At 39.8% G+C, this 25,251-nt stretch overlaps 1 protein-coding gene across 1 annotated transcript in view; it reads right to left on the reverse strand.

Annotated features, from left to right (window-relative positions):
- Positions 1-25,251, reverse strand: part of CUBN (cubilin) — a 142,037-nt gene that overhangs the window by 85,880 nt on the left and 30,906 nt on the right. Inside the window, exons 23-28 of the mRNA XM_054057709.1 lie at positions 21,705-21,891; positions 18,920-19,080; positions 18,232-18,413; positions 17,410-17,566; positions 14,660-14,847; positions 1,026-1,185 (exon numbers count right to left, since the gene is read on the reverse strand). Of these exons, the coding sequence (XP_053913684.1) occupies positions 1,026-1,185; positions 14,660-14,847; positions 17,410-17,566; positions 18,232-18,413; positions 18,920-19,080; positions 21,705-21,891 (1,035 nt within the window). The remainder of the gene's footprint in view (positions 1-1,025; positions 1,186-14,659; positions 14,848-17,409; positions 17,567-18,231; positions 18,414-18,919; positions 19,081-21,704; positions 21,892-25,251) is intronic.

Below are 25,251 nucleotides of genomic sequence, written 5' to 3' on the forward strand. Positions count from 1 at the left end.
AGCTCCTATTTGAACAATATATAGCATGCCATACACCTCAGCAACCCACAGTGGGGCCTCTGCAGCTGATTTCAGCTGCTTTACAATGCTGTCAAAGCTGAATGGTGTTAACTGATTAGACGGACAGGGCAACTGCGGCAATTTAATTATTTTCGAGGTTGGATCATCTTTGATTGGGTGTACAATGGCACACAATTTAATCTTGTTACAGTCCAGCATTGCTGTTAAATAAGCAAAGTGAAAAAGCTACATTTGTATCCTCGCTTATCAAGAAGCTGCAAACATAGTTTGCAGTTGTACACTCATTAACAGATTTGATTATAATTGGTGTGCATTCTTGCCCATTTAATAAGGTTGTGACAGTCCTTGTGACATGCAAGAACAAGAGAAAAAATACCCAAAGCACATCCTGGCCAATGTTATTTCATTGGCCAGGAGGGGAGAGGATAGCTGGAAGTGAACACACTACCCAAGAAAACAAGCACCACTAAATAAGACTAGTGAGAAGCCTGCACAGAAAACTCAAGTATATAGGAATGGAACAAACTGAGGGCTGAGTGTTTCCCGTGTTAGAAAGTCAAAGTAATCTATGTAACAGCACATTTCAAGGCCAGGTTGGATGGGGCCTTGGGCAGCCTGATTTAGTGGGATGTCCCTGCCCATGGCAGGGGGGTTGGAACTAGATGATCTTTAAGGTCCCTTCCAACCCAAACTATTCTATGATTCTATGATTCTTCGTCAGTACAGAAATTCTGCAAATGCACCTTATCCCTGTGCCTGCTCCTGAAAATAAAAGCATATTTCACCAACTGCTCTCAGACTCTGATCAGATTATCTTGGAAAGTATGCTTGTGCAGAAATCTCTGTTGGGAAAGTATTTGATGAATTATTAGGAAATGTAATGTTCTTAGAGATCCAATAGGTTATTTCTACTTAGCTGACATAGGGTGGCATAAGCTGGGACTCCGTTATGCATACAGGGAAGAAGTAAAAGTACTTTCCCAGACGAAACCTGGCTAACTTACCATTAACATGCCACAGCATCTGGAACCCACTTCTAGCATTCAGTCGATCAGAATAAAACACCACATGAAGGCTGGTCCCTGTAGTGCTCCCTGCCAGTGGGAGAGATCGTCCACAGAAAGTGCCTATCAGGTTGGATCGTACATCAGGCCCATCGTACAGCTGAAATGAAATAAAAAATATCCCAGTGAGGGAAAGCAGCTCCCAAATTCCTATTTTTTTGTAAAGGATGTCAAAGAAAAAGCAGTGAGACTTCTTACACTGGACACCTTTGCACAGCAATATGAGCTCTGGGGAGCATGGAAAGATTTGGGTGAATGATGAGCAAATATAAGTGCAATATGTCTTTAAACCTGGCTGCACGCTGTGTATGGCAGGAAGGTTTTGCTGTTTCTGTTTTGGTGTGTATTGGGGGTTGCTGAGGAAGAAGATAAAGGGCAAATGGCACTGAACTGAAATAGAAAGAAAAAGGGGATGTCACGGGTCTGTTTTGACCATGCATCTAACATGCTCAGTGCTTCCAAACACCTCAGTGACAACTCTGTTTAGATCTTCATTTCTTTAAGGCTGTACTCAGATGACTTCAGGACTGACTGAGCTTGTGATGGAGAAAACCACAGTCAGCAGAATCAGGGTCTCCCAGACTAGTGAGGACAAACTGAAAACCAAAAGAAAAGTAAATCCTTAAAAACCACGTGGCAAACTTCACATGTTTATTGTTTCATGATTTTATGCTAGTGTCCTGCTTGGAGGGGAAGTGGACTGAGCCATGCTTTCTTTGAACAATTTTTTAAAGCACAAGAACTTTTGTACTTAAAAACACTTTATGTTTGATGGCATTTTGACAGTCAATGTACTGATAGAAGTGGCGAGTCTAAAGAACTTTCTGTTCCTTAAACACAGGTGAGAAATATTCCACTCCATTCTTAAAACATCAGCACTCTAAAACAAACAAACTTAAGAAGAATCAATAAAATGCTAACTAAGTACTCCTGTATTTAAATCTTTACATCCAAAGTCAGTCATATACTCACATCTAAATGGAAACATTTAATATGTGTTTTGATGGGGTGAAGGATGATATGAGCTTTTAAGCTCCTTTACATTAGTTGTCTCCAAACACGTTTTATAGGTCTTTCAGATTCTAGTTTTGTGTCTTTTCCAGTAAATCCATCGAATATGCATCTATGTTCCCTACCAAATATCCCAATGGTCAGTGTCATTTTTGAGGGGTGAGGAGTATAATTTTTGCAAAGCTGGTAAAAATGAGACATTTTAGCTAAACTGCCTTTGACTTATGATATTGGTTTGCCACTTGTCAAGTTGGGAGTTGCTTTATTACTACTACTTTTGTTACTATGATTCTTAAAGTTTAGGAAAGCAGCAACTGTGGGTGCATTTTTATCATTTTGCCACAGTTCATCTTCTCTTCTGACTCATGGAGCACATCTTCCTAACACAACTTAGCAAATTACTGGCACAGAAACCGTGTCTGAACATTCTCATTGTGAATTTTTGGCATGATTCCTTTCGGAATTTCAATAAAAATGTTTGTCTGTTCTGAAGCCATCAGTGTAAAGTTCTCTCCATGCAAAGAATCAAATCTATGATCTCTAGAAAATCAGCCATAGTTTGTTTGTCTTTGCTCTCCATTTAAATCTGTTTTCCAGATACCTCTGATTGCACTGAGAATTCTCCTACACTCAAGACCCATGGTATGGAAGTATGACATTATAGTAAATATTGATTAACCATGCTAGCTACTAAATTTTGCACACATTTTCTAGCAGACTAGGGCCAAAGTGCAGGAATAACACTACAGTAATATTCCATGGCCTATTTTATGGCTAGTGACCACGAATCTTTTTTGTTTCTTCTGATGCAATGAAAGGCTCAGAGCATGAAAGTCTATTGGAACTTGAGAACTATCACTCCATTTTGATTTCTCTAGGTGAGATCAGAAAAACTTGAAAGTTTCTAATTGCAGACCCATTGTTGGTAGTTTTTTCCAAAGCCTTGATCAGATGTGGTCAATAGTAGATATGAAATTGTCATAAAGATTAGATGATAAGAATTTGAAGATCCATTTGTATTCTTTCCATTTGCAAAGCTTGAAGGACTGCCTGACAGAAAGATGAGCTGTCCTATGCCCAGCATTACAGTTATGATATTCCTTCAAGCCAAGAACTTCACACATTCCTGTACTACTTAAGTTCAGCAGAATGAATTAGTCAGATCCAATTAGATTTTTTAATAGTACTACTTCCTTCAGCAGCTTTGTGGTATATACTACTCATATTTCTGTGGCTTCAAGCCATGGAAATCTTACACCAGAAAAGTATGAATGGGGAAGAATGAATCAATGTGCAGATTTTAAACCTGTACTCTGAAAAGAAGCAAAAATTCTCTTAAGATACATATTCAACTACCAGCTGTTAGCTTTAGCAATTACAAATGAAAAACCTGGCTAAAGAACTATGGACTAATCATACCAGAAACTTTCAAATCCAAACAAAAAAAAAAAATCAACCTTCATAAGTCTCCTGGAACTTTGACTCATCAAGGGAGTGTTATTTTTATCTAAGACAGAGAATGTCACATTTCTATGTAATTTCTCCTGAAAACAGTCAGTCAGTTTTTCAAGACACAAAGAATGGTTACTATGGCAATCTCTTCATGCTGCGCTGCCCCGTGGGTCTGGGTTCAGAAGGGAGTTTCGCAGGAAATTCAAGTGCCTGGCCAGCTGTAACTCATTGAGGGAGGCAGAACTGCGACTCCTAGAATTTCGAGCTGTCTTTCACTTCTAAATGAAGGGAACAGCTGTGTGTTTTCACAGGACATTTTGAACTTCTCAAACCACATTTTGCTCTTACACAAATACAGGCAAGAGAAACTAAGCCGAATGCAGATCTCATGAGCCACGATTTCTCTTCTGATCTCTGAGATAGTGTTTCTCGCTTAAGGGCCTGCTTTGTCAGCTGTGCTATCCTAAACTGCTGCAAATCGAGCAAAGGTTCTTCCCCAGGCTATATGAAGCAAGGTACTCCCCCGGTCTGTGGGAGACAATTTAATTTTGAGGCAGTTTATTAGCCAGTCCGGTACCATACTTACTCTAGGAACTGGGGACTGGGCTTTGCTCCCTTTCTGTGCAGACTTTTGTTTTGTAAGTTATTCATTTGTTCAGACCTTTTAGGTTCCATCAGAAAATCCAAGGGCTTTGTAATGAGTTTGGCAGACAACCTAACAGGCAAAATATGCAAACAACTGCAGCACATGTTCAGATTGTTAGCTCCCCCTCTTTACCCAAAGCAACTGCCCAGCAGCACACAGAGCACTCCATGTCGTCAGCCTGCACCCAGGCACCAGGGCCAGGCAGAGATGCAGTACATTCACATAGATTATATTAGGCATGGGCTCAGTAACTGTTAGGAGAAACTCTTTATTAGGCTGCCTAGGAGCAAGCGTATAGGCTGACACAAAAGTAAAAAGGGGAGGTACCAGCTCTCTAAAAGGATGAATCAATTTGTGGGACTGCCCTACAGCAAAGTGGCAGCTGAGAACCATCTGCTGCACATCACAGTGGGGCTGGGATAGCAGCGCTATCCAAGGCTGCAGGAAATGTTTGGCTTGGGTAGCTCACTCAGAGGAGATACTGTGGTCACCAGTATTACATTTTGGCTTTTCTGGCTCTTCAGCCTGGAAATCTGTTGCTGACACCAGTAAGGATGCTCTAGAGGCCACAGCTGTTCACCTGTCTTTGGAAGAGCAAAGCAAAGTGGCATGACCTGTGTCACAGAGAAGCTCATTGCCAGAACTGGAGCAAGGACTCGAGGACTGAGCCAACTGGAAAATGGAGTTTCTACTGCATAGAAAGAAATGAAGATCTCAAACAAATGGGATGAAAGAAACTTTGAGCTTGTTCCATTGGGACGGACATTTTTCTAGCTGAGCACCTCGTCAAGCTTATTCCTTCTTGCAAAGTGAAATTGTCAGAATCCTTCCAGATGGGCAGTGAGACTCCATCTGTTCAGTCTTCCTGCACAAAACTGATGGGGTTTTAGGGCAAAACTACAATTTTCTCTTGGAGGACTTCATTCCTGTGAAAAGGTTCATTGTTTTCATCAGGAAAATCATTATGAAGGAAAATGTGCAGCCTAACCTGCTCTGGAGAAAAACTGCTCACCTACATTAGTTAGGCACAACACATTCTCGATCCAGAGATTATGGAATCTTCAAAGGCAAACTTTCCATTTCATATGAATCCATCCTATGAGTACTGACAGTTCTCCTTTTATTGCACTGTAAATAATTCTATTATCAGATGTAATTATTCATAATATGAGTAATTATATCAATAATTGTTTCAGTTTGAGGCTTGGAATGAATTGTTAGCAGTCTGAAAACCTCCTTACAGGGACAAGCAGGAACAGCCCTGGGAAGAACTCAGAAAAGGAGGTTGTGCCCTGGCTTAGACCAGCATAACTGCATGTGCCCCACCCATTGCCGGAGCCTCTAGGGCATCCTTGAAGAGCTATTCTGACACACACAAGTATCCTTTTCCTCTTTGAAGCAGGAAGCTTGATATGGGATTGTTCTGATTGATCTGAACACTAGAGTCAGTGACCACAGGTACCTGAGCAACTCTTCCTAAATGCATTTTTTGGAAAGGATATTTTGATGGCATTGCAACAAATATGTTACCAGAAAACAAAATGAAACAAAACCCAGGCACTATAATCATCATTCAAGTAACAGAATGGACTCCAAAGTGAGTTGACCATTAACTGTTAAAGCAAGAATTAACATAAATAAAAATAATCCGTTTCCAAGCAACACATTTCCTTCTAGATGTACTAGAGTTAAGAACCTGTAGGTCTGTCAGCCAGCAAAAAAAACCCCAAACCAAGTAAAGTTTCAGGATGTGGCACATTGCGCTATCTTAGCACCACAGCGACATAGTTTTCATAGAAACAAAGGCAGCTTAAGACTTTGCACAACTCATTGTATGGAGCCCTGTTATTTCTGGACAAACAGGAGAACGAAATAAGGTTATGTTTGTACTTGCATGGTGAGAGGTATTGGCAATTGCCACTCAAAGAAAAGCCCTCATTAAGAATTTATACTAATATTTTAATATGACTGCTTAAATATGTTTATGCCCTAGATGATCTTTAATAAATAATTCCTTGTTCTGACCACTGTAGGCAACTTTCTTGTCTCTACACAATGACACACTTTCACTAATTAACCATTTTATACCATAGCACAATGGAATTTGATATAGTACATCACTAGACATATAAGCACACTGGTTAATCTTGCTGGGATTTATCTAACATATGGAAATGTATAAATGTCTAACTTTTCAATAGTTGGAGTTGTATCTGAGTCTATGTTTTGTCTTGTAACCTCAACCTGAAATACTCAGAGCCCTCTGAAAGTTTCAAGCAAAGTCAAATTCCACATTGGACTGCAGTGATATTTTTCAAAATAATTTTTCATCCCTTCCATTAACCTGTTGTCAAAGAAAACAAGAATTTCTAACTACATGCAAATCTGTTCATTCTTGTCTTTCTAGAAAAGATTTATTTCTGCAAATGAAATAAAAATAGTAATTTTCTATATCAGGGCTCTGGATTTATTATAAGAATGTAAGAAATGCAGGGTGTATCTTTGGATGAAATTTTAAAACTGTTTTAGATACAGGAGTAGGAAACAACTGCTGTTCGAAAGGGATACCCAGGAGATTTCCCTTTAGTTGGTCAACCACAAAACGTGCACTCAAAACCTTATTTGTTCAGCATAATATTTCAAATCCCTAAGCCTGTAATAGGAGAGCACCTCCACCTAATTGCCATGTTGTCTGGATAGCGAAGGTCTCAGCCGCCTGCAACAGGGCAGTCTTGGAGTCTCGCCAATGCATGCCAGACAGAGCAGGCTGGACTTAAAGCAAGGCAGTCCAGTGCAGGAGTGCAGCTTCAAAGACTGAATTTCTGCTAATCATTGTGGGTGCTTTGACCTCAAATCATGGCTCCATTGCCTGGGGCAAACCCACGCTGCCCCAGTGTCCTGTTCCCAAACCTGTGCCTCTCCCTAAGATACAGGCAGAGCTTTGCTGTCACGGTCAGCATCCCCATGCATCTCTCCTGCCTTTGCTGACCAAGGGGCTGCTTAAGGGTCTATGCCCTTGTGGCAGTAGGGTCACACATGCCTGGTCATGAGGCTGTGGCTATTTTGGTAGAATGCCTGCTTTCCTCAATGCCTCAGAAATTGAGGCGGTTCCTCTGCAGCAAGAATCCACTCATGGTGGAGGGAATAGGGCTGTTTTAGAGCTTGGAACAATAATATTTCCAGTTATTCTTGAGCAGAAAGTTGCTACTATGGGAAAAGCTCCTTACAAAGAGAAGGGGCTATGCCTAGGGTCGCATCAGTTGGGGGAGATAGAGAAGGTTTGTCTGGTCTGAAAAGCCCAGGGTGAGCCTGAGCAGTTTGCAACAGTGCTGACTCATGTACAGGCCTGAGTGCTGCTCCTCACGTACTTTGTCAGCCCAGATGAACTGAACTGTTTATGCAAGCAGTGTCCCACTGACATCATCAGAGGCCAGAGAGGGCAAGATCCTCTCTGGGAATCCCCTCACTTGTGAAAATTTGCATCATGCATAAATATGGCAACTGAGGAGAGATGTATCCTGGTCTCAGCAAATGAAGATAGGAGAAAAGGGAAATATTTCCACCTCTTAGGCTCTCAGGAAAGCAAAACCACCTGCTAATGGGAACAATGGGGAGGGGAGACCTTCCTCAAAGTCTGGTGTGGTTTTCTCTGAGTCATCTGGGTGCTTCCCTTTGATGAGGGGAAGCTTTGACCAACTCAGATGGGGTTTCTCCAGGCACCATGTCATTTCATATTGTGATGTCTACGCTGAGTCGGATAAGCCATTTCATTGCACAGACAGGCTCACAGACGCTGGCCAGGCTTTCCAGAAAAAATTGGAATACAGAAGAAGAACAGAGAAGAGAAGAATCCAGTTGCAACTAGATGAGTCCCAAATGCTCTTTCCCCTAGGAAGGGCATGCACACTACCATCATATGGTATTATTTTATAGTCACTTCATTGTCCAGTGCTTTTTCCTGAAGGTACAGGCAAAGTCACATTGCTCTGAGCTGTCAGGGTGTGGAAAACACTGAGTCTATGAAGGTCTGACTCATTTTGTGAGTCCGAGAGCACAGTCTGTACTGGCTTTACTCGTGCTTCTTGTCATCTGAGGTTTCTGTAGGCACCATGCAATGCTTTCATCACTGACAAATTTAGCCATCTTGAGGGGTGGGGAGTTTTGCGTGCCAAAGTGTACTTTGATTCTGGCAATGTAGGCAATTAGGAAAACAAAAATCTGAGCACTGAGCAAGTTTTGTCTAAGGTGGGCAGATTTTTGGCCTGACACTCTCTTTCTGGTGTCCAGGTCTCTCATTGAAAATGTATGCAAGGGCTATGATTTCCTTGTGTATGAATGGTAAGGCCTGCCACAGAAAGCCAAGGAGAATTGTCACTTTTATCCTTACAGTTTTACACTGAAGGACTTCTTGTAGAGGCCCATAAACTCTTGAAGGAATTCAGGGATGGGCTGGCATGTTGCCAGCTCAGATGGTAATATGTTAATAGATACTAACTGCAGTGCAGCCAGCAGGCTGTAATTTGTCTGTGTGCAAAATCTGGACGCATATATTTAATATATCATCTGCTTCTCCGGGGTGATGTACTACCAGCAACATTTTGTAAATCAATGCATGGCCATAAGCAAAGATGCATGGCCATAAGCAAAGCCTTTCTCTGTGCTTGGAGAGTTCCTGCAGCACTTTATAAAGACACACTCATAAATTAAATGTAATAATGTTAATCCCTTAATATAGTTTAAGCATATTTACTAATTACAAATACAAAAGGGAGTAAAACTAGAAACAGGAAAAGGCTTTTTTAGATTTTCTATGATAAATTAATAAGAAAAGAGGATGACCAGCTGAGTGCAAGCAACAATTATCTAATGCAGTATTCCCAAGTGGAGAAAAAGGATATTATGGCATGGAATGCTACTGTGGTTAAAAAAAAAAAGGAAAAAAAAAGAATGTGTCCTGTTACCAGCAGAAGGAAATGAAACAGTTCTCAGAAGCAGATGCCATATTAATTACTGTACTCATTTGATATTATTCCACATATAAGGGTACAATGGTATTTTAACCACTCTAAGTCTTAACTGCTGAAAGAGTCAGGACTGCTTAAGTACACTGGCAAAAAGCAAGCAAGGAAGTGCTTTATTCCAAAGAGGAACTCTGTCCTGCCCTACCACAGAAGGCAGGCTACTGTTGTTATCAGGCAGTTGTTTGCCCCCATAAGACGTACTTTTGCATTAACCCAATGATAACTCCATCCTTGCTGACAGACTAATGTGCTGCACAGACCGAAGAGGTGAGACTTTCAGAGAACTCTGAAATGTGGCTTGCTGCATGACACAATTTTAACATCTGCTTATCAGGCCGGTGGCATCTTGCAAAAGGCTGGGCAAGGTCTTCCCTGTACTTACTAAAAGCAGATGCTAAACAGACCAGACTTCAAGGGACAGTTTTACTTTCTGAGCAGAAGAAAATTGAGGGAGATTGTCACTGAAGGACAGAAAGATCAGTGGATTTTAAGTTTTTTTTCTCAGCTAGGAAAGGAATAAATTTCAGTCAGGGAAATAACATGACGTTCTCCTTATAAAATTGTTTTGCCTCTGTGGAGATTATGTTCTGTCATACTAAATAAGAAGGTAATTAATCATTAAAGTTGGGCAGTTAAATATATGCTTGTTCAGGTAATAACCTAGTGAATGCAGAGGAAGGAATGACATTTCTATGTCATTGTCTGCAATATCTCATTGGCTACAGCCTGATGGCTCCTCTAGAAAGATTAATGTTAGGTTATTAAACCAATCCACAGCACGCAATATAATTTAAAGCCTATCCAATGTAATTACAGCTAATGCAGCATCGCTAGGAAGCAGTCTGTTATTTGGTATGCCTTATATCATACCAGAGGGAGCTCCAATGGGCTTCATGGCATCACCATGTCAGGAACTGCCAGTGGCTATGCTGTGAACGGGGAGGTCAAGGCTATTCCAGGATGCCAGCTGAAGAGCTGGAAGGTGCAAAAAGGGACTCATGCACTAAATGCCAGCTGGTGAAACCAGCCCAAACAGGGCACTGTTGGCTTTGCAGCAGGTGTGTGAGGAGGCTGGACCATCACTGTGTCAGGTAGGTTTTGCACTGGTGATGCTACACATGTTCTGTGTCTCTGTTTTTCTTTTTTTTTTTTTAAGTTAGTTTCTCCTTTGACAATCCCTGTCAAACACGTTTGCTTTTAAGTGCAAGGCCTGATACTGTTCTTTAAGAACAGTATCCTACTTGCAATGAACAAAATTGTTTGTTGTTAAGTGGAATAATGCCTGACAACTTCTACAGCATACTTCAGAATTGCCTCTGGTTCTCTACTATTTTCCATCTGAGTTTGGTTGGTTGGTTGGGGTTGTTATTTTTTTAAGACTTGATCCGTGGAGCACTAGCAATCCCACAGTTAGCTTGCATTAGTGCTCTCCTGGGGCAGAGGAACCCAATGCTGCCTGCGTGTATGCAGTACTGGGACCAAGGAACGTTAGGTATAGATGTGTCTCAGCAAATGATGCTACACTTGCTCAAAGTCTGAGGCAAATGGTAGAACACCATTACCCTACTAGTCTATTGCCTTGTGCCTATAAAAAATTTTCCATAAAAAATTATAAAGCTTCTTTGATGCGTTTCAAAGATCTTCAGTGTCAGGTTGGATGGGGCTCTAAGCAACCTGATCTAGTTGAAGATGCCCCTGCTCAGAGCAGGGGGAGTAGACTAGATGACCTTCATGATCCGTTCCAAGCCAAACCATTCTATGATTCTATGATGGTCACTTCTGTACGTGTCTTTATCAGAAGAAATTCATCTCATGTTCCTGAAACTTCACTGTAAAAGTCCTTTCAAACTATCACACATCCTGCAATGAGCCAACATCCTGTGACAGGCCATGAAACACTGCATGCTGCTCATTTGTTGAGGAAGTGTTTATGTAAGATTCATGCTAGAGACTGACATCAGAGAAAACTGCAGACTTGCCTCCCTTCTGCACTACCCCTTCTCAGTTTCTGGCACCTACACATGGGCAGAAAATTGCCACCAAATTAGAAGGAGAGCGGTTTTTCGTTCGTACTTGACATAGGTATAAATAGTTGTACATGCTGATACAGTGGACTTGCACACCCTGCCCAGGCCAGACCAAGTCAGAGTTACTCAAGGCTCTCTGAGGAAACGGAATATTGTTCACTATGAGTAACACCAGGCAGCTGCTGCAAGCAGTGGTCTGTCCCACAAGAAGTATCCCATGATCAAAGGAGAAAAGGAAATAGGTAATACAATATGTGGCTAACTTCTCATTGAACAGCTGTGGCTGCAACTCAGCCTCGGACAGCCACGCGCTGTACTTGCACTTATTTGTACTCTTTGGACATCATCACAGAATCACAGAAACATAGAATCGTAGAATGATCTGACTATCTTCTTCCTTGTCCTGTATTTGAAACACTTATTTGCACTAAGTGATAATAATCTCTTTGGTATCTGACACCCACTAGGAATACCTGTGTGTAGAAACTTTTGGTTTTGTCATTATTCTACATATTTAATTACTGACTCATATGTGGACTAAGCCAGGGAGCAAATAGCAAATTAATATATTCTACATTTGCCTCATGACTGAATTAGTCATAAGCAAAATGCTTTTCTTGTATACTACATGTTGGTTTGGGTCAGAAGTGTAAGTCATAATTAAACATGAAGCTGAGGAACAGACTCTTTTCCAGTATGGAGACTGGGACCAAAACCACAGTGTCTAGCGGGCCAGGTCCATTCAGGAGCATAGCTTGCCCACTCTAGCTGTCCTCACCCCACAATAATTTAAGATTTCCAATAAATCAGTGCTCTAGTTTGAAATATTTGCAGCATCTAAAAACATCTCCACATGCATTAAATCCATTTCTCTCACTGACTTCTAAAAGCAACTCTGCTATTTTCTTTTTCAACTGCCATTTCTTGATTGTACTCTGCTCAGGCAGGTTGACTCTCTGCCGTAACACCTCTGCAATGTTTAATCTTGTCCTTCTCCATCACATATCACTTTCCCTTACTCTCTTCTTGTCCCCAGCCTCCCAGCAAGAGTAGCAAATATTGTTACCAAGCCTGCCATCTGCTAGCTGCAATGTAGCACCAGGCTATTACTGTCAGGGTTGCCATAGAGCAGCCAAGTATTGCTCCCTGCTGCAAGGCGCTGAGTGACAGAGCTGCTACAACTAAACCCGAAAGGAGATGGAGAAAGGGGCACTTAAAAGCTCCTGAGGAAAAAGATCACCTGCTATTCTGGTCTGTGAGTGCAAATACATGTCTGAGCAGCAGCTTTCCATTTCCTTCAAGAAAACGGTGAAGTGCTCTGGCACGTGGTCCATGCACCTCTCACTTGGACTGCAATGAAGAGGATTATACCTCTATTTTCTCATTGTTATACTCAGCCAGGGCATCAGAGCTTTCCCCTTTGGGGCCTCTTTGCAGTAAAATAATCTCAAAACTAGCATGTGGCAGAAAAGAGATTTATTTTAGCTGAACAGCTCTGAGTTGCTTGAGGTCTTTTTTATTAATCGGTTTTCCAATTTGCAGTGGCATCAGATGCAGATTTCAGACCAAAAAGTCCCAGATAGCTTCAGGCTGCTTAGAAAGTGAACTGCACACTTGTTCCAGATGATTCTCCCTTTCCCCTACACCACAGAGCACTCACAGCCTTGCCAACATGCTCCCCTTTCGCAAGATACTGGGTGGAAACAAACACTATTCAGCTCCCTGGCTGGTTCAACCTTGCTCTCCTTTTTACACTATGGCACATATTTGTTCAGCAAGCAACAACCGAATGAGAATATCTTTTCCAAGTGGCATTTTTTAATGGCATTCAGAGAAAGATTTGTAACTTCACACGAATTGCAAATGAAAGCCTCCTTAACACACATCCATGACTCTCTCTTTCCCTTATATTTTCCTCTTTATACCTCTTTCCGTCTGTATTTTCTTTGATTAAAAGCACTGAAAATTTGTTAAAACTAGGAGTGCAATTACTTTTATGCTCCCTGTACCCTCACTCCTTCAAACGTTTTATTTCTGTTAAGTACTTTGGATTAGGTCCTTGCCTCTGGCACTATTCCTCCAGCCTTTACTTATGTCTAGAACAGCATCTTCTGGCAAGTCTCTTGCCCTTTACTGGCTGGCTGCTGTGCGCAAGGCTCCTGCTTTTCATGGATCAAGAGCTTACGCATCTTGAGACAAGCACTGGCTGGCTGTAATGCTTCTTTCTCAGCCTTCTCACAAAAAATGAACCAGGGTTTAACAGTTAGTCCTCAATACAGTGCTTCCTTGTATATTTTCTTAATGTGTCTATTCTTTCCTTTTATTCCTTGCCACAAAGAGAAGCAAGCTGGAAGAACACTGTTTTTACCAGTTTATAACAAATTTTGAGTTGTAAAAGCGGGCATACTAAGGAGGTAGAGGGAGAAACAGAAGATGTCTATAGGGAACAGTTATCCCATCACTGGGCCAAGTGCTGGACCTTCTGCAAGACCCCAGTGTAAGTAGGTATCCCCAGAAATGTGGACACTATTCCTTAGCCCTCTTCTCGGCTGTAAGTGGTCTTCTCTAACTCTTCTCTAAATTTCAATTTGTCTTGTGCAAAACCTAAGTAGATCACAGGGGCTACATGCTAGCACCCTGTGCAACAGTGAGATCTGGAGGACGGATGAGTTCAGCAAAACACAAAATTGTAGGCAGGAGATAATAATCCTCAGTATACCCTCATGACTACACTCTACTTCCCACAAAGTAAAAACTGAGAGAAAATATCTTGTCAATTGTCCCAGAAATCAATTTTTTGAGATTATCAAAATAAAGAGTACTTGGCTTTAGATTGACTGGACGTCTCTATTTGACTAAAAATCTCTCATTTTGTTTGTGGGTAAATTCAGCTTCTTCCAGTCCCTTTAAAGAAGCAAAATAATAATGAAAAGGAAAATACAAATAGTAGATAGAGCACTCCTCCCTTTAAAAATGTAGAAATAACATTTTAAAGTTTTTGAACATTTCCCACTCCTTCTGAAATAAAAACAAGAGGAAAAAAGTTGGGTCACTACCTTTTTGCAATCAATCTACTAATCTCAGAATTTCTTCTTTATATGAAACTAGAAACATAAGATTTCTCTTCACCCATAAAAGACAGTGCATTTAATCTAAGGTGATATCTAGACTCTAAGGAGCAAATCCAGTCGCTCACAAAGTGATTCTTCCTCCCTATTGCAGACACCAGTCTTAAGGTCTGGCAGTGCTTCATTCCCTACTGATTGCAGAGGAAACAGGAATAGTTTGGACTTAACTCTTGAGTTTTAATGGCTAAATTTAGAAAAGGTAAATTTCCCCTTTGTTTTCTGCATCTTTACAGTGTTTCTTTAGTGTCAAAGACCTGTTTTTTCTTATTTCTAGAGTCTGGGTTCATACCTGCAAGAAGTCACGGTCACAATCAGATCCATCTTCTATATCAAAGGCTGTGAAGCTATAGTTGAGTGTGTTCCCTTTTGTAGTTTGGATAGTCCAGTTGCAGTGCTCATTTAATGGGTAATTATTTGGATAATTTAAACTCTCCAATATGCCATGGCTACGATTAACAGTGAGTACTTCCTGGCAAACTGAAAAAAAAAGTGATAATAAATTATATTTGTGTGCTGCTTATTAACCCAGTATCTCAAAAAACTACTAATTGAAGATACTGATAGCATTACAAAGAGAGAAATATTTTTATTCACAGGTTAGAGAACACAAATCATGCAGAAATAGAATTGTGATGTATTCAAGAACATATTGCGTATGTTGCAGACAAAATGCAGACTTTCCAAACTCAAATCCTTCAGCTCTGTTAAGTCTTTCTTTTCTGACACTTGCAGACTTACCGGTATATGTAGCACATACATTTTTTTGGCAGTTTTCTTTAACTCCAAGTACATGATTATTCCTCAAATACAGGCTTTTGTTTGTTTGTTTTTTAACTAATAATAGAAATTTGCCCCTTCATTTGAAGCAATTTGCAGAGGGTGTTCAAGAAAGATTGACTAATGGGTGTTCAAGAAAGACTGACTAATGGATTAAAGTAGTTTATTTCAGAAAATTCGGAAAATTACAATCCCTGGCTAAAAATAACAAATGGAAGGTACCCTACTTGTACTGGATTTTCTAGCTCTAGGAACTGGAAGTGATCATGAAATTCTTTAAGAAGGAGACGTGATTCTCCTCATGGGTCCTCAAATAGCATCCTAGCATAAGAACTGGACACTCACCTGGAACAATGAGAGTTTTCCTTGAAGTGCAGAGAAAATGGTAAAGAAACTCAACTAGGTAAAGTGTTAAATCACAGTTATGGTATTAGATCTGTGAGTCTCATTTTCCTCTATCTAACTTCCACTAAATACAGAAATTATCAAGGTGGGCAATCCCTTGTCTGGAAACAGCATTCAGTGTGTTTTGGGAGCAAATCAGTGTAGTGCACAGAGAAAAAGTGAGCAAGAGACAGGGAGCAGGACAGGCAGTTTGCTTTCTACAGCAAGTCTCCAGTGTTTAAACAGCAGAAATATATGAGATTCACTTGCAAAATTCTTCTATTGTCTGTCACGAGAGATAATACAACTACATCCTGCAAAGTTTTTTTATTCTTTCCAAATGATTTACAGAGCAGCAAGGTCTGTGTTTTTAAGACTTCAAAATGCTCAGGATACAGCTAAAGGTCAGAGTCAGGTGGAGTGGAGCTTATCTGCAGAGCTATACTGAAGCATACACTGTCTGAAAGGACAAGATGAGCACAAAATGGATTTTGAAGAACACAAGATGGGTAAAAGCTGCTACCCCTTCCATCAGGATTTTACTAGAAGCAGATATCAGCCACAAAGATGCCTTTGAATGTCAACTTGATACCATGTTTTCCTTCGCAATATTTTCCAATCTATCATTACATTTCTTTCAAGTACACGTAAATGCATCTGGCGTCTAATTCTATACCACTATTTCCTACATAATTTTAGCTTTTAGACAAGATATTAAAAGCTTTCTCTGATGCATCTTCAAGAATTAAATATGAATGTAAAACATAGATCACATCTGATTGCTCAGGTTCTGCATCTGAGTGCTTTGAAAGTGCTCTTTCTGTTTAATTAATGAAAGAAGGGAAACACTTTTCTACTACATCATCCTGACTTAGCAGTCTGAAAAGTACACTGTAGATAAGTCTGTACTATCTTTAAGGAATGATGGAGCCTCACTCTTCTAATTTTTATATGTGCTGTAAATGGATGACTAGGCTTTGTTTTTTTCATAATCCATTTACTATTGGCCAAACCTATGACAACTTAATGCCTACAGACCTATAGCAATCCCTATCTCTTGGGTACATTATATTTAGGGTATGCAAAGACGCTTGCAAATTATTTTGTACATGGTGAAATTCTGTATGTTCCAATGTGCATTTAATCATATACGCTAAACTGTATAAGAAGAAAAACAAAAGCTAGGACAATATTCAAGATTATGACTGGGGAAAAAATAACTTTAATTTGTCGTGTATTCATGTATCTTCTTGGATTTTTCTCCTAATAGTATTCTGATCTTTCTGGGGTAGAACTATTTAAAAAAAAAAAAAAGTTTGCAAGAAAAGTGTCACCCTTACTGCAAAATATGAAAAACGAAACTTTTTGAAGTGTTCCAGTTAGGCTTAATAATCCTAAGGACCTACAATGAACCAGGTAGGCTGAAGGTAACTCACTTATCCTTTGCCATTCTGCTTCACAAGTAGATAGAATGTGGAAATGTTTGTTGTATCTGCCTTCTCTGTTAAAAAGTCAGGAGATTGGCTGAGCAGAAAAATAAGAACAGTCCAATCTACCCTGTAGTCGTCATTCAGCTTGTTTTTCTGAGTAAATCTGGAGTGGCAAGTGTCACTGGAACAGGTAATATAAGTAGAACCACCTCTCCAACTTTCTTCTAGGGGGGACATAATCTCCACCACAGGCAGATGGGCAGGTAATTTTTAGCATTCCGTGTTCTGTGACTGCAGCAGACTAGAGAATCTGGGTCAATAATGTGCTCTATTCATTGTCCTCTGTCTGTGAATAGGTAAGACCTATAGGTAAGGGCTGCACGAAGCAGTTTCAGGGACAAGCTGAACTGTAGAAACATGTCCTTCCCATCTTCTTTAACTTACTTACCCTGTTTGTATTTGGCTAAAAATCCTCCACCTTGCAGGCTGTCATCTGTCCTTAGTTTTACATACACACTGTCTCCACTGGAATGAATGAGTGGTGGTATCTGGTTCCCACAAAATTTACCTAGCTGTTTAGCATTACTGCTGTTGCCATCATATACCTTATAAACAAGACAAAACAAAACAAAACAAAACAAATCGATTGAATAAACCTGATGATAACACTACATATCCAACTAATTTTCCCCTGGCAAATGTCTGCTTAGGGAATTGTTATTAGGTAAACAAGAAGTTAAATTCTATTTTTACTCAGAGGAAGCCTGACAGGCATTTCAGAAACAAGCACACCAGTGGAAAATCATGGAGCCACTAATCAAATACTGATGGGTTTTGAGAGACTTACTCATGAAGAGGGGTAAAGTGCATTCCGTTTCAACCCTATTGAAAATACTCAAATAACTTATGCCACAATTCTAATATGAAATTTGGGATTATCAATGAAGTTATTGGCATTGTTGTGCCTATTTCTTTGTAAGTTACAAAGAAAGCATACTAAGGCCTTGATCCAGAACACAGCAAATTTAAAAGATTCAGACAGATTCTCATCTCAATGGCCTTTATATGCATGCTTTTCTTACCAGCTGCCACACAGACACAGCTGCCTTACTTCTCACTGCTCTGTAACATGAAGGTAGCAGGTCAGCATGGAGCTTTACTGTTCTGGGTCTGCTCACTTAGAAACATTTGAAGACCGGGGCAATATGTTTTTCAGTGCCTGTATACTCATCATACTCATCTGTGGAGGAAAGTCTCATAGGGGACATACCGCAAGGTAATCAAAGTTGCACTTTGGGTGATAGTCTAGATGAAACTGTTCAAACTCGATTTCAAATGGGGTTCCTCGGTTTCCTCTGAGCATCCAGTAGCACTCTGAATTGTGGTAGTATGGCATGGGGTAATTGGGAGACATGAATATACCAGAAGATGCCATCAAAGTCCCACCACAACCTGAAGATGGCAAAGAAATGGAACATTTAACATCTAGCAGAGTAAAGAATTATACATAATGTGTGAGACTCACATTACTGACCTCTTTCACGTGCCCTGAACCTCTTCAGTTATGCCCCAACAATCTGCATTTAGCCAACAGTGCCCAAAGCAGAAGAGATTCCATAGCATCTAGAAGTATTAACTATCTAATTTGAAGAGTGCTCCTGATAGATAGTTAATCTCCAAACGGAAGCCTCTCCATTAAATTTGTGGTTACTGCTTTCCTAAACACAGGAGAAAGTTGATGCTAAATTATATCTAAGGAATAATATTCCCTATGGAGAAAAAGAAAGCTGTATTCTTAATCTTAACAACATGAATATATGTTGCTATATAGTTAGCGGATAGATTTTAGAAGACAGGAAGAAGAAAAGATGTGGGGGAAAAGGTGAGAAATTAAATAGAACTTAAATATCAAAAAGGAGATGTGCAAAATGGTTTTATGCTTGATGCAGTCATTTTACCTGCTGATGTACCGTCCCACTCTGCTGAAAATCCTGTACTTGTGCCAAACACATCACTCACAAACTTTATCCACAGCTTGTTACCATGAGAGATTATAACAGGAGGCAGGTCTGTACCACAGTATTTTCCAAGAGAAGGAGAAGTTTCATAGCCTCCATCTCTACAGTGACAGAGTAGGAAAATCTTGGGTAAAAGAGGGAAACCATGAGAAATGTCAAAGCAAAAATCTTGGTGTTTTTTCAGGCCTGGGAAAGATTAATCCTGGCTCTCCATCTTCCACAGCTATACAGCTACAAAATACTGGAGAAGTCACGCTACTTGGAGTCAGAAGTCCTACCACAAGCACCTGCCTTCTGGGTATATCTAGTCTCTGATCTCTGCAGCCTGTCCAGAGCTGTCAATATAATGACAGACTCCAGAATTTTCTCAAGCAGACTTGATGCTGCAGAGACAGGACCTTCTCTGTATTCTACAAGGTAGCAATCATTGGTGTAACCAAAGGTAATCTAATTTCAAGGAATAACAGTTTGTTCACTTGTCTGGCACATTTACTTGCTACCATATGATTCATGTTGCAAAATATTTTCTTAGGCTTCCGTATTGCTTCTATGTACAATTATTTCTTTTTTAAAAAAAATATTTCCAGTAAAATTTTCTAATACTGTAATCAGGATGCACACCTAAAGTTCTGTTTTGCTTCTTGCACAGGTCTCATGGGAATAAAAAAGACAGTGACAACCTGCTTATCTGTTGCTTCCTAACCTTATCTTTAAGCACCTTCATATTGCAAACAACCTACAGGTCATTAGGACAACAAGAAATATATTTATAGCTATATATGGCTGTGATCTTGATATGATGCTTTTTAAGTGGACATCAGTACTTTCAATTAGATTTTCACAAGTTTATACCTGCTTTTGAGAGAAATTTCTACTCAGACCTTGCTGCTCTGTTTTATTGTCATCTTCACAGCTTTAACTGCTTGCCACTGCCTCAGGCTACTGGTAGTTGAAGAACTGTGCTACAACATCCCCTCACTTGCATCTTGGCCTCTACAGCTGTGATCAGATGAACAATTTTCTTAGTTGACTAAGCGCAATTTACAAGAGGACATTTCAGACAAGAAACCAGAGTGGCACCTCACCTAAGACTTACGTTGCTACCCCATCAGCTTTGCTGAGACATTCTGGAAATAGTTATGGCAGCAGAAATGTGCTGAGTTGCACTTAGCAATGTTCTGGCCATATCTCAAAATCTGTTTAATGCCACTGACCTCTTAACAGTGATTGAGTTAAATTTATGCCATAAATGAATGTTTTGAGTTCTCAAGGTGAAAAAGCAAAAAAAAAAATCCAGTTATAATTCAAGTCTACCCCAAATTAAGGTCTTAACTGTTAAAAAAAGTTATGTTAAATTTAATCTCAGATTGCCATTTCAAAATGAAAAAAATGAGGCACTGTACTTGGAAAAATACTGAAAAGACCTTTTGTTTTTTCATAACTTTCCCCAGTTTGTATGTGCAGCTGAAAACAACCAGGTAATTCAGCAGGAATTCAGAATCTCAATACTCTCTATCTCACTAGAATGGAGTAGAGAGGAAAAATTAACTCCCTTGGTCTGCTGGCTATGCTTCTTTTGAGTTGCACACATTGTGAGTTCATGACCAGTTTTTCGTCGACCAGTTTTTAATCGACCAGTGCCTTCATGTCCTTTTCAGCAGGGCTGCTCTCATTCCCTTCATCTCTCAGCCTTTATTGATATTAGAGGTTGCCCCAACCCAGGTGGGAGACCTTGCAATTGGCCTTGTTGAACTTCATGAGGTTCCCATGGGCCTACTTCTCAAGCTTATGTTCAGTCCCTCTGCATGGCATCCGGTCTCTCAGGCATGTCAACAGCACCACTCAGCTTTGTGTTGTCTGCAAACTTGCTGAGGGTACACTCAATTCCACTGTTTACATAATTGATGAAGATATTTAACAATACTAGTCCCAATATGGACCCCGACACACACCACTCATAATTGATCTTCATCTGGACATCAAGTTGTTAATCACTACCCTATGGACGTAACATTCCAACCAATTCCTTGTCCACCAAACAGTCCACCCATCAAATCCATATTTCTCCAATTTGGAGAGAAGGCTGTTGTAGAAGGCCACGTTAAAGGCCTTAGAGAAGTCCTGATAGATGATACCCATAGTGATTCCTTTGTCCACAGATGTAGTCACTCCATCATAGAAGACCACTAGGTTGGTCAGGCAGGACTTGCCCTTAGTGAAGCCATTTCGGCTGTCTCAAACTCCCTGTCCTCGACGTGCATTAGCATAGCTTCTAGGAGGATCTGTTCAATCACCTTTCTTGGCACAGAGGTGGGCAGTTCCAGGGTCCTCCTTTCTACCCTTTTTAAAAATTTGTACAATGTTTCCACTTTTTCCAATCACCAGGGACTTCCTCTGATTGCCATGACTTTTCAAATATCATAGAGAATGTGTCACAAAATAGGCAATAAAACTCCTTGTTTCTGCACTAAGGAAAACAAGCAGGATGCAGTGGATGGGAACACAGTCCACGTACTCCATTTGATCTTAGAACAGGAATTTAACAAGTGGGAAAGACAACAACGGAGTCGAATGGGAGGAAGAAAAGGTAGCCTTTAAAGTTCTCTGGTAAGTTGTTTTCCCACAGTGACAGCATAGGTGTATATTTAAAACTATAGATTCTGAACATATCAAAGCGGATTTAGACAACTTCATTAATAAAGACAAAAGAAATAATTAGGCTTACCTGATTTCTATATAATCATCTGTACAGCGTTTATTCCCTTCCAAGGTGAAGTTGGTGAAGTGCAGCACAATCTGTCTGTTTATTCCCACTGTGATGGTGTATATGCACTCCGTCCGGTCAGGATAGTTATTGGGATAGTTTGGAGATGTTAGCACACCAGTTTCAGCATTGTAGTTCTGTGAGCACACTTCAAAAAGAAAAGCAGGTATGAATTAATTTAACATGTATGATAAATTAATAGGAAACTGCTATTTCCAAATGACAGAAGAGCAAACATCCTGTGCTCCTGTGCATGACAACTCTTTCTGAATGCATATTACTGCTGAATGTCATGACTATGAACTAAAACCACAATCCAGCTTTTTCATGTGATTTCTTATATTTGAGTTCATTTGTTCAGCTTTTACCAGAACACTGTGTCTTTTATAAACAGGCAATGTAGGAGTAGTTCTAGCTGTCTAAGTTGGCTTTCACTTAAGACCAGGTAAGCAGAGAAAAGAAACTGAAAGAGATGCCTTGGTCAACACAAAAAGTAGGATTCCTGAATTTCTGAAAAGCAGTGGTGGTGGAAACTGAATGCAGTAGAGGAGATGTTATATTGTTCCTGGCATTCCCCATGATCAAACCTGGGAGATGGGGATTTTTGTATCTAAACTTCTTTATCCATTTCCCGCAACATAAGTGACAAGCAGTTGGAAAACAGGATAATCCTTAGATCACAAAGGCAAAGGAGTTCTGCTTTAGGTCTTCTACTAAAATCAGTTATATCAATTCTTCCATGAGTGCTGTAGAAGCGTTTTGGTATTATGAGCTGGAAAAAAGAAAATAGCATGGACTAATGCTGACCCAGAACCTCAGCAATAATTAAAAATAAGATCTTTTGAAAGAACAGATATAAGAAACAGGAATAAAAATATCTGCTATAAAATGTTAGAAAGACCCTTGTGTTGTTGATCACAGTCTGAGTAAAGTTTGCAATCTGGCTGCAAAAAAGGCAAGAAGAAGTGTGATCCATGTCAGGTAGTTTCAGTCAAAACAAAGAATCTTTATGCAACTGCACAAGGCATTGGTGACATGTCACCTGAAAAAATATGGATAATCATGGTCATTTATGTTCTGGAAGTCAAATGAGAGCAAGTAAGACAGAGGTTGTGGCAGTAACAGGAAATTAGTAGATCCGTAGGCAAGAGACACTAGAAGAGCTTAACTTGTTTAGCTTACCAAGTGAAGGAGAAAAAAAAAAAAAGAGATAAACATCAAGAAGCATGAAGAAAAGAAAAACCAAACACACTCTCTCAATGACAGTACAAGCTCAGAAATTAAAAATTGTCCATGAGCACTAACACACAGAAATTAGAAGAAAGTTTCTATCAAGAAGTGAGTTTCTAGAGCAATCATCCAACCAACATACAGATGCAGAAAGGGGAAAAGAATCCACTGTTTTTTAAAGATACAGTTTGATTAATTTAATTATGTAGCTCTTTGCAAAGAAAAGTGGGGAGAAGCATAAAATTGTGGGCCCGATTTGACGACCCTGGAGGTTCATTCTAGTCCTTCATTCCCCTATTTCAGGTCTTACAGGTTGCAAAGATAAGAAATGAAAGTGCATTTCTTAAATACTTTCTATCAAATAGGCAGGGTTATACCAATTATAAAGGACAACTGAGAGAACAAGCAAAATATTATGATAAACTTTAAACTCATTTAAGCTGGCTACCACAGACCTCTGAAATCTGTTTTCAAATGTAGCACAGCTTCAGTAGTACTTGTGCTTAAGACTTCAATACACGTAATAATTTAGGTGGAAGGGATGAAATTACAGTTCAGGCCCTCAATGTCTACAGTTGGTCATTTCTATGCCTGTTCCCTATCCATTCTAACTACTAAAATGCTTTTGCTTCTAATGGTGCCTTTTTTAGTGGCGTATTTTTGCATTCTTTGTTGGCTGGAAGGCCTCTGTTGAAAATGTTTTCTGCGAGATAGATACCCCAAAGCTAACTACCAGACTCATGTTCCTAATTCATCACAAAGAGAACAAAGAAACATGACACAGAAACAGGCCAATCATTTTCTGCCATTGGGTTGTACTTCAGTATTGACAAGTCAAAAAGATTTCATGCACTTGTTTACCTAAAATCATGATCTGTTAAAGTCTTTAACTAGAATTTTACTCATTGGTGTGTACTATCACAGATATGCTCTAATGTATGCATGTAATGAACAGGTTAGTCCTGGTCACCTTAAAAACTTTGTGCTGTCTTATAAATCCTTATAATGCCCTTGCTGTGCTACCAGCTCCCATGTTGTTTCGTGATAAGTAAGGCTTACCATCAAACTTCAGATCCTTAAGTAATATGATTTCTTGAGAACCCTGCCTGCATGGTTAGAAATCTGATTCAGAAATGTGACCCAAGTTTTTCCTAATGGTTCATTGCACAAAAAGTAATTAAAAAAAAATAAATTAAAATATGTCTACATTTATTAAGTTGTTTATTTTTAACTAATCATTTCCTCCTGATTTTGGAAGCGCAGGCTCCTGACTCATGTATATTTAATGGATAGAGCTGCTGCAATACTGCTATTCCTTGTGCTCTCAGAGGCTGAGATCATGCATACTAGTTTTCATCCTGGAGAGTATTAAAATTGATCTACTAGATAGGGGCCCTTGGAGTAAAATCAGCAACACAGAAGCCAAAATATTTTTATCAGCCCTTTTACAATTTTCACAGAATTGTACAGGTTCCCTTCCTCACCAAAGTTTACTTATTTGGCAGTAATTAATACAGAAACTGATATCCCAAGTGTGCTGTTTGAAATTGGATGCTACATACTGCTCTACACTTTATATAACAATCCTCTTTACAAGTTAAGGGGGTTAAACACAGGAATGGACCAGTGACTGCCTTAGAAATGTCAGACTTCTGGCTACAGTGAAATAAATCCTAGTATCGACACTGGTGTGATGATTAGGAAAAACATTAATGAAGTCATATTTGGTGTCAACTGCTTCTCTTCTGGGATCTGGATTGTCTCGTTGTCTTCTACTTTCAGCAGGAAAGCTGGCACTCTCCTTCTGCACTCCCCTTACTAACACAGCATTTGGGAGTGTGCTTGGGCAGTAATAGTTCCTCCAGTCAAAACTCTTAGTAAAGTTAGTGGGAAGAAAAGTACTTTGGTTGCTTTGCCAAAGTTCAGAGTGCAGTCTAACACCATAATGAGATTATTATATGCCTGGAAAAAATATTAGTTCAGTTTAGTTTTAAGACACTTATCACAGGTCATGAAAAACAGAAGATCGCAATTGTCAAGGGCAATCACACATCTTGCCAATCTTTACTTGCCAGTGGGTGAGGATTTGAAAGCTATTCAATCTACTTTTTGAATTTGGTACTGAATGTGTTTGCTCTTCTGAAAAAAAAATGCCAGAAAGGGCAGTAACCCACTGTAATAGCCAACAGTGGAGAAAAATGCCAGCTTTTGTACCACTCACTCACAACTGCATATTACAGAAAATTATATCCATGTTTTCTTCCTTTCGATCTCACTC

The sequence above is a fragment of the Cuculus canorus genome, chromosome 2, assembly GCF_017976375.1.
Source record: "Cuculus canorus isolate bCucCan1 chromosome 2, bCucCan1.pri, whole genome shotgun sequence".
Classification (NCBI taxonomy): Eukaryota; Metazoa; Chordata; class Aves; order Cuculiformes; family Cuculidae; genus Cuculus; species Cuculus canorus.